The 10,726-nt window shown below is 40.4% G+C and overlaps 1 protein-coding gene across 1 annotated transcript; it reads left to right on the top strand.

The window, feature by feature from the left end:
* Positions 1-1,212: 1,212 nt before the first annotated feature.
* LOC144667196 (uncharacterized) lies at positions 1,213-6,603 on the top strand. Its single transcript, XM_078528604.1, has one exon. It carries the CDS (start codon positions 1,213-1,215, stop codon positions 6,601-6,603), a length of 5,391 nt encoding a protein of 1,796 aa, XP_078384730.1.
* Positions 6,604-10,726: the final 4,123 nt, after the last annotated feature.

Below are 10,726 nucleotides of genomic sequence, written 5' to 3'. Positions count from 1 at the left end.
GTACTTCTTTGTAATTTTACCTTCAATTTCTCGAAGGAGGTTCGGTTCGAGAAATTTGGATTCTACTGTACAAGTATATACAAATGATTCAATATATCTACTTTTTGTGATTAATCTTAGTATCAGAACAGTTCTATTTGCATGAGGGAAGTTGACAGGTTCTTAATAATGTTAATGGACAGTTCGTAATCAATGTTGTATTGGTCGAGTCATTAGCAAAGCTTCTTCGCTGTACCGGTTAGGCCGATTAAAACTGAGGGTTATCGTGATAAACTCATCATATCTTTTCCTTTTTATTTTAATTTATTATGTTTTGTTTCCTTGAAGCTTATCTATTTTTCCGTAAGATATAAAATACCAGAACTTCTATTTTTGTTCGTCCATTATAAAGGCTATCGCATGTTTGTATATATCTATATTGCTTGCTTAGAGTTAAGGGCTTTTTTTGTCACCTGCTGTCGTTAATTTGAAAAGCAAATGACAAACCTTGCTCTAAGAGATATAAGGCGATCTCTTTTTTCTTTCCTGAGTAGGGCGCATTTTTTACCCACAATTCTGGAATAAGAATGGATGGTACAAAACGCTATGAATAATGTATTCGATGTAGTTGAGATGATATGCGCGGTCCTGGCACGAGTAAACATTGCGTAACAAATATAGCGGCCGACGAAGATGCTGCCACTGCAGCCATTATCGCAGCAATTTTTCAACTTAATAAAGAGGAGGAAGAAAGTATGAAGGCTGTAATGGATTTGCCGAATGTTCTAGCAGTACTATTCTCAAAGGTATGGAGGCACATCCCTCGAATCACGGGCTATGCCGTCCGCCAACTTGGATTTTCATTCGCAACATTCTGTTCATTCTGCCCCTGGAAGCTCGATGGAAGCAGAATGGACTGTTGTAAATAAGCTAGGGACTAGGGCCGATTTTGACCTGCGAGGTCTGAGTCGAGTCTCGTGATTGACAGTTAAAAAACGTGCTCAAGGAAGGAATCAAAAAGAACGGAAAGGAGTCTAGTGTGAACATTGGTCTATCTCTGTAGTACGGAATCCATCTATCGAATCACGGAATTATCTCTTAGGATACTATTGTCATTTCTCGGAATCTATCAAGGAGTCGAAATAAAGAGTATGGATCGATACAACATTCTGGTGCTGAGACCCGGGAGAAGAACCGGGACAGGAAAGGAACTGTGAAAACAAGCTTCGAACAATGTCGGAACTGAAGAAGAAATTGAAGAAGAAGGTAAAGGTTCGTGAAAGTCACCGCGCGTTCGTCAGGAAAACCATTCACGAAGCAAAAGATCAAATAGACAAGCCGGAAGAGCCTAATGCTCTGAAGAAGCTCAAATCCCTGCGTTGTACGTTACAGGATAAATTGTCGGAGCTAAAGACATTGGATAACGAAATTGTCGATTTGGTAGACGACTCGAAGATCGAAGAAACCGTGAGTGAAAGTTGTGACTTCCAAAGTGCAATTCAAGCCTGTATAGTCGACCTAGAAACAGCTATTGATGCGAAAACAAACGAGGGAAAAAGTCAGGAAGGGCAAGGAGCGATTTTGGATTCGCAATCGTCTAATAATTCAAGCCTTCAAACGTCAGGGACACATTCAAGCGGGTCAACAAACATTGCGACTCATGCAAAGCTGCCTAAACTCGAGTTGAAGAAATTTTCCGGCAATCCTATCTATTGGCATCCCTTCTGGGAATCGTTTGAATCGGCCATTGACAAAAACACCAGCTTGAATGATGTGGACAAGTTTCAGTATCTGAAATCACTCCTAGAAGGTCCCGCAGCTCAAACAATTTCTGGATTAACGCTGACAAGCTCGAATTACAGCCATGCGGTTGAGTTGTTGAACAAGCGCTTCGGAAGCAAACAAGTCATCATTTCGAAGCATATCGAATTGTTGATGCAACTTTCAAGGGTAAACGATGGAAACGATCTAAAGCAATTGCGGCAACTTTTAGACAGAACAGAGGCAGCAGTTAGAAGCCTTCAAGGAATCGGCGTTCCAACCGAAACATATGGAACATTCTTGACGCCTGTAATTATGGGAAAGATTCCGCAAGAATTACGTCTTATCCTGAGTCGAGAGGCATCCGATGAATGGGACCTTGATACTATCATGAAGTCGTTCACAGAAGAATTACGAATTCGCGAGAGGTGTGCTTTGGGACCGGTGACCGAGCAAGAAAGGTCAAAGGAAAAACATGGGTTTGGACTTGGATTTCGTCCTGGTCAAAACAGAAGACCCCCCACATCGTCAACTCTATTTTCAAGCAACGAAGGACCGCCGCTAAACAAGGATACGTGGTGTACTTTCTGTAATGGACCACATCCTTCAACCAGATGTGCTGTTGTAACCGACCCCGAAGCAAGAAAGAAAATTCTCCGTCGAAAAGGGAAATGTTTTGGTTGTCTGAGGAGTGGTCATTTGAGTCGTGATTGTCAGGCTCGATGTTACCGTTGTGGCGGGAAACATCATTTAGCATTGTGCAACGTCCAAGAATATCCAGGTCAACCTTCTCCAGCCGGACAAGCGAGAGGCAACAATCAGGAACAAACTGTGAGTACAAATTTGTATTTCACTCAAGATGTTAAGAACAACTGTGTTTTGTTGCAAACGGCTAGAGCGATTGTCAGAAATCCTAATGGAGAAAGTTCCTGTAATGTGAGAATCCTGCTCGATTCTTGTTCTCAGAAGTCTTACATAAACACGCGATTAAGGAGCAAATTAGGCCTATCGCCGATTGCAACTGAAACAGTCCTAATTAAAACGTTTGGAAACAGTGAAGCATCATTGAAGAAATGTGACGTTGTTCAGTTTGCATTGGAATGTCAAGACAATTTGACAGTGTTTGTTAATGCCTATGAAGTTGATTTGATTTGTGGCCCTATTGCAAACCAAACGATTGAAGTTGCACAGCAGTGTTACCCACATCTGCAAGGTTTACCTCTAGCTGATTATTCACAAGGGGATGAGGAACTTGAAGTGGACATATTAATTGGAGCAGATTATTACTGGTCAGTCGTTCAAAACCATGTGGTACGGGGGGAGATTCATGACCCTGTTGCAATTCGCACAAGATTGGGGTATGTGTTGAGTGGTTCTGTAAATGTCGCAAATTCATGCCAAAGTCCCTCAAGTGTTAACATGTCACATGTAATGAAGACGGAGTGTAGGGTGGTCGAGGAAGATTTTGTCTCAAAAAATGATTCCCTCAAAAATGAACTGAGCAAGTTCTGGGACTATGACACTCTTGGAGTTAAAGAAGAAGAAGAATTTCTTGGAGATTATCTGACCAAGGTGAAGTTTAACGGGGTCCGTTATGAAGTGTCTCTCCCATTTAAGGAAGAACATCCTGTTATTCCAGATAACTACTTGTTGGCACAAAACCGTCTCGCATCTTCCTTGAAGAGATTGAAAGCTAAGCCGGACATCTTACAGCAGTATGACACTGTAATCAAGGAACAATTGAGCTCAGGTGTAGTTGAAATGATTGACCAGAGACATGAAGAACAATGCCTTCCTGGAACTGTTCATTACATTCCTCACAAAGAAGTGGTGAAAGAAGATAGAACCACAACAAAACTGCGAGTAGTCTATGATGCTAGTGCAAAGTCTCGAACCGAAACAAGTTTGAATGATTGTCTCCTGCCAGGCCCTGCCTTAACTCCATTGATTTTTGATATCTTGGTGAGATTCCGTTTACACAAAGTAGCTCTGATCGGAGATTTGGAGAAGGCTTTCCTGAACATTGAAATTAATCCTGAGGAGAGAGATTTGTTGAGGTTCTTGTGGATAGATGACATCAACTCTTCAAATCCGGAAGTGATCACACTGAGATTCACACGGCTTGTGTTCGGCCTTGTATGCTCTCCATTCATTCTGAATGTGACACTAAGGAATCACTTATCAAAGTATGAGAACATTGATCCAAGTTTTGTAGACACTGTTGTCAGAGCCTTGTATGTTGATGATTTTGCGTCTGGGAAGGACACGGTAAAGGACAGCTTTGAACTTTACCGGAAATTGAAGTTGCGCTTCGGAGAAGGAGGCTTTAACATGAGGAAGTGGGCATCAAACAGTCAAGAGTTAACGGAGCTGATCAAGAAAGAGGAAGCAGCAATATCAGCAACGCCTAAACCATTTCCTGAAGTAACTCTTGTATCAAAGTCTAATGTGGTTGAAGATGGTTCTTCAAACAATACTGTGAATGAAGAAACCCTGATCAAGGTGATGGGTGTTCCGTGGGATCGAATAGAAGACAACCTCAAGTTTGATCTTACTGCCTTTTCTGGACAAGCCTTGGAAGGAACTCTAACAAAACGGAAACTGTTGAGCACTACTGCTCAATTCTATGACCCACTAGGCCTGTTGTCACCAGTTATTTTGCCACTGAAGTGCATGTTTCAAGAGATTTGCCGGTTAAAGATTGATTGGGACGAAGCCCTGTCAAAAGATCTCACATCACGTTGGAAGGAATTATTTGAAGACATGGAGAGAGTCTCGAGTATTGCAGTTCCCCGTTGTATTCTGGATGAAGTAGAAGTGGGAGACATTAAATCTATCCAACTCCATGGATTTGCAGATGCCAGCAAATATGCATTTGGAGCAAATGTTTACATCAAGGTGACAACCTCTAATGTCTGCTCTTCACATCTGCTAGCCTCGAAGACCCGAGTTGCCCCCTTAAATGGAGAAACAATTCCTCGACTGGAGTTGATGGCTGCGTTAACGTTAGCAAATCTGATGACAGTTGTGTATGAGGCACTGGTCCACACTGTGAAGGTAGATGCGGTGTTTAATTGGACAGACTCTCAAATTGTGTGGTGGTGGATCAATGGAGAGTCTAAGCAGTTTAAGCAGTTTGTGCAAAATCGTGTTCAGAAGATCCGAAGTCTTTGGAAGAAGGAACATTGGAGATACTGCCCATCTGAGCTTAATCCAGCTGACATAGCTTCACGAGGAGCTAAGAGTTCCGTCATCGCATCCAGCGAACTTTGGTGGAAGGGAGCACCATTTCTAAAGGAGGAAGAGTTTGACTGGCCAAGCTTACCCAACTGTCCAGCAAGTGGAACAGCAGTCCCAGAAGAAGCTCTAAGTGAATTAAAGAAAGAAAGTTCATCTGAAATCTCAAGAGTTATGACAGTATCAGTGCAAAGTTCTCAGAGCATCTCAGAAGTTATTCAACCAGAAAGATTTAGCAGTCTCAGCAAACTTCTCAGAGTGACCGCTCTTGTGCTGAAATTCCTCCAAAGGCTCAGAAAGAAGACAGAAACACATGATATCAGCATGGAGGACATGAATGCAGCTAAGCATCTCTGGTACAAAGAGGTCCAAACTAAACTTGAAGAAAGGGAGAAGTCTAGTTCTACATGGGAACAATTAGCAGTCTTCAAGGATGAACAAGGAGTTCTACGGTGCAAGGGAAGGATCCAGAATTCTTCATTACCGTATTCAGCTAAATTTCCTATCCTGTTACCAAGGAAACAGCACTTCACAAAGTTGGTGATAATGCAAGCTCATGGGAACGTGAAACACAATGGTGTTAGAGAAACTCTTACTGAAATCCGAGCCCAATTCTGGATTATCAAAGGTCGTCAAGCGGTCAAGGATGTACTCTCGAAGTGTGTCACATGCAAGAAGATCCTAGGAAGAGCCTACAGTACTCCACCCGCTCCACCTCTACCTTCATTTCGAGTTTCAGATGATCTGGCATTTTCCAAAGTTGGAGTGGACTTTGCTGGTCCCCTGTATGTAAAGAATATCTACGAGTCCAAAGGAGAGATGTTCAAATGTTACATTGCTCTTTTCACGTGTGCCAGTACAAGAGCTATTCACGTTGAACTTGTTCCAGACCTCACCGCTTCCTCGTTCTTAAGAGTGCTTAAGCGATTCTTCTTTAGAAGAGGATTACCGAACTTGTTCATTTCAGACAATGGGAAAACCTTCAAGGATGGAAAAGTGAAGAAGTTTGTTCTTAATCTGAACATTGACTGGAAATTCAATGTGCCCACAGCCAGTTGGTGGGGAGGTTTCTTTGAAATCTGCGTCAAACTAGTAAAGCGGTGTCTCAAGAAAGTGCTTGGAAACGCAAAGTTGAGTTATGAAGAACTGGAAACAGTCTTGATTGAAACTGAAGGAGTTTTAAATTCCAGGCCCTTAACCTATGTCTACGATGAGTTATCAGAAGGTCCTCTCACTCCTTCTCATCTTGTGATTGGCCGTCGACTGTTAGACCAGTCCCCTGTTGTCACTGCACCTATGAACACGTTGGCCAGGCGAGAAAGATATTTGAACAATCTCCTCGCCCACTTCAGAAACCGATGGAAGAAAGAATATCTGACTGGGATCCGTGAGTACCAGAAACTTAAGGGAGGAGAGCCGAGAAGAGCCATTCAAGTAGGAGACATTGTTCACATCTATGCAGACAAGAAACCTAGACAGCAGTGGAGACTGGGGAAAGTAGAGAAACTATTGCGGGGACGAGACAACGTCGCGCGCGCAGCAGAAGTGGTGACAGTGGACAATTCTCTCAACAAGACTCTTCTGAAACGTCCGATTCAGAAGCTCTACCCTCTTGAAGTTAATTAACTTGACGAAGTCACAGCTAATGCGGAAGCTGTACAGCCAAACAGCGGATGGAACATTCAGATGGTCAGGGATGAAGACATCCCAACAGTTACTGTTGCATGAACTGTCTGAACCAATTTGAACACTGAACTGAATTTAAGAGTCATAGTTAAAGTTTGTCTCGCCTTATGATTGACTCCGTCAATCAGGGGGGAGTGTGTTGTAAATAAGCTAGGGACTAGGGCCGATTTTGACCTGCGAGGTCTGAGTCGAGTCTCGTGATTGACAGTTAAAAAACGTGCTCAAGGAAGGAATCAAAAAGAACGGAAAGGAGTCTAGTGTGAACATTGGTCTATCTCTGTAGTACGGAATATCTATCGAATCACGGAATTATCTCTTAGGATACTATTGTCATTTCTCGGAATCTATCAAGGAGTCGAAATAAAGAGTATGGATCGATACATCATGGACGGAATGACGTTCTGTCCATTCCAGAATAGGAGTGCGGAATAGAAAAAAGCGCGCATTTCACATTCTGGCCATTCTCATTCCAGAAAGACGAAAGACGCACCCTAAGTTTGACAGTTCAGCGCCAGGGCTCGTATGTACGGGGGTAAGGGGCGCTCATGACGTCCTAACCCCCCCCCCCCCCGGTATAGGGTCATTTTCCTTTCCGGAGGATGACATCATCAAGTAGAGGGGAGTGTGCGAAAGGGCTTAAGGGCGTTCATGACAAAATGTGCCACTGTGGATGACCATTTATGGAGGATTACATAGAAATAGATAGAATGATGTAATAGAATATTTTTAGAGCGTGACATCCTGCAATGATACCCTACCCACCTCTGGTTGACTGTCAAAAAATGGTAGATAGAAATCTTTTGCGAAGTTTATGATTTTAGTAAGGGAACTTCGTATCAAAGAAAATAAACAAATGATTTTATTTCAAGAGGAGAAAAATAAGTTGAATGTCTATTCGCGACGGAATGTGTTTAGACGATAAATCGGTATATCTGATTCTTTGAAAAGTCGCTCAGAAAGGCAAAACTTTTCCCTCAAAAAATGTCTAGTGGAAAAGAGTAAAGTCTTTTCTGCCTATCGATCATCTAAAGAACTACAAATTGGAAAACACAATAATGCAACGATTCTTGTAATCTTACCTTGTACGATTGTATATTGCTCTTTCCAAACCATAAAGAATCAAGTTATTAGCACCATTGTTTTGGTGTCTTTGAAAACGATCATCAGTTTTATTTTAATGACTACAATTTAACTTAGGATATCGTTTGCATTTCACGATTTTGATCTTTTACTTGAATTTTCTTGTCAGAGTAAATGTGTTCATGCTCAACAAATTTAAGTAAAAATTTATGTCTGCGTTTTCATTCTTGTAACGGTTTCACTTAGCTGTCGTTTAATCAGTTTGAATCAACGGAACCAATAAAACTAAATACCTGATATGTCGTAGTATGGGCGCACGGGTGTTAGCGACTTTCGATAGCATTAGTTTCACCATATAATGGTACAACCTCGTTCCCAGGGCCTCTCTCCTTTTCCTCCCTTGTCGTCGAGAAGAGACGACGACAAGGGAGGAAAAGGAGAGAGGCCCTGGGAACGAGGTTGATAATGGTAAAGGAGCTACGTCACGGGCAACGCATCATCTCGTAATCCGTCGTAATCTTCGTCAGTCGAAACCATCCTTGTTTATTTCAGGATTTTATTACTCCTTTGTTGTTTTTCTATGTTAGAAAACTATTATTTTGAGTTTTTTTTTTTCAATTTGAAAGGAATCAGAAAAATCAAAATATCGTGACATTGCTCTTTTAAAATCTATAAAACTTCTCTGCCAACAAGCCAAATCATTGAAGCGCATCTGGCTTAAGCATGGATATATTTATCGTATAATTGTTTGTTGTCCTGAAAAGAATCTTTTGAGAAACCGCGTTTGCCTTTGAACAAAAGCGTAGCTTCTGTTCTTTGAAAAACATGTAGCGTGCTGCACGAAAATTGCCAAAAATTGTCTTTCAAATCGCCAATTGAGATTCCTTTATACTCTAAGTTGTTGTCCGGCCTTCAACGTAAAACCCAGTTTGCCACATGTGGATTACCGAAATCTGTCCAGGACAGTGCTCCAAAGCGGTAAAGAGATATTGAAACTGCACGAGCGAGAGGTATTGGAATTTGCTGGTGCGTGGTTTACTTAACGCTTGAAGAAAACGGAACGCAGAACATTTTAAAAGGTATGAAAAGATCAGCACAGAAAAAAAAAGAAATGGAAATATACTGATCCGCGTATTTTAAGTGTAATTGAAAATCTACGAGTTCTTTGTAGTTTTTGAACGCTTTTCTTTTGATTTGTTTGTTGCTGTTTACTCTCCAACTGAAATAAGTACATCTAATAACCTTAATTTTAATCAACATATGGCAACGTGCTAGACTCGTTCGACAGTAAGAAAGTTTTCTTAAATCAGTAATAAGGAAAAATAAGCTGCTATGAAGTTTTCTAACTCGATTTTCGGCGAGTTTTTAGCACTATAAGCACTATTGTTCCTGTCTGATTAGTTTTGCATTAGACAATTTCTTACTTCTAACACAATCCTCTACTTAATGTAAAGGGGTTTACACCCAACTTTATAAAAAAAAACGTTTAATACATTTTGTTAAAATCGATCATTAAAAATCGATCATTAAAATGATCTGGTCATTGTAAGCGCAATTTTAAATCTACGAATTTTTTGCTGTTTGTAATAACAATTGATTAAATTTGCTTGGTCACAGTTCTTCGCTCTTTGGCGACCATGCATGGTTGAATCACGGATTTCTTGAAGTTGACGATTTCGTTTTTAATGATCAAAACGTTAGTATAAACATTAGGCTCTTAACAGAAAGAAAGTTTCCTTTTATCAGTAAAAAGTGAAAATTAAGTGAACTGTTGTAGGGTTTGACCGTGAATTTTTCGTGCCGATAAAACCGCCGATAATAACCCTTGGGAAAGGTACGGTTACTTAGGCCTTTGTATTAAGCGAAATTAAACCTTTAATTCTAGAAAAGTTTATTGAATTTTTATTAAGTACATAAGGTAATTTAAGTCTATTAAAAGTACATGTACGTGATCTGAAGCCTTTTTTAATGGTACCAATGCCAAAAATTAAGAGGCTTTCCACATAAATTTGGTATAGTTGGTTTCAGTCTTTGGAAAAGTTAAGAAAGGCCCCTAGCGAGGTAATTCTATTCAGTCAAAATAGATCTTTACGACAATTGAAAACTGTTAACGCATTTATAACAAACAAAGCTGAAGATCATTTTTATTATATAAAATTGCAATTTATTTCATAGTGCGATGTAGTTATTTCATTTCAATAAATTATTTTATTTCAGTAAACGACACGTAATGCATGCAGAAGCGATGACGTATCACAAGGGAGTCAATAATTTTCACAACATTTGTCAAAAAATTCACGTAAATAAACGTAGCTGACAACTTGTGCGTGAAATGCCTGTTATAAAACTGCAGCTTACATGTTTTGACATAAGAAGCAATGTCAGTGTTTGCATAAATTAGCACTGACTTTGTAAGGATCTGTTGGAATTCAAATTAAGGAGTCACAAAGATGCAAATAATACATTTTCTTCATCGATTTTCAGTTGAACAACGGTAATATTTTTTTATTTATATTTTTAATTTTCTTTTAGGCCCCGACCACACTGATCCGGGTAAATTTGAAAACGTATCTTTTTTTTCTCCGGTTAGGCCAACCGTACACACTGAACCGGCGTTTTCTGTCACCGAAAACGGTTCTTTTCAAAAACGCCCTCTAAAGTGGGTATCGTTTTCAAATTTACCCGGGTTAATGTGGAAGGAAAACATTTTACGCGGCGTTTTCAAATTTCTCCGTTTTCAAATTTACCCGGGTCAGCGTGGGCGGGGCCTTAGTTTTCCCGTTATTGTTTTAACAAAGGTTGCGTTTTATTGTAGCACGACATCCGATAAACGCTATACGATACGAGATTCGCGAGCAAGATAAAGGACAAACGGTGTCTTGCTCTCAGGCACTGTGTATTGAAAGAATTAAGAAATTTCTGTCTACTAAAACTAATAGGACTTTTTGAATAATATATAGATTTAGGCAAGCCTAAAAGCGGA

The sequence above is a fragment of the Oculina patagonica genome, chromosome 10 (assembly GCF_052425735.1).
Source record: "Oculina patagonica isolate OP01 chromosome 10, crgOcupat, whole genome shotgun sequence".
Lineage (NCBI taxonomy): Eukaryota > Metazoa > Cnidaria > Anthozoa > Scleractinia > Oculinidae > Oculina > Oculina patagonica.
This window is presented reverse-complemented; position numbering and strand designations above follow the sequence as displayed.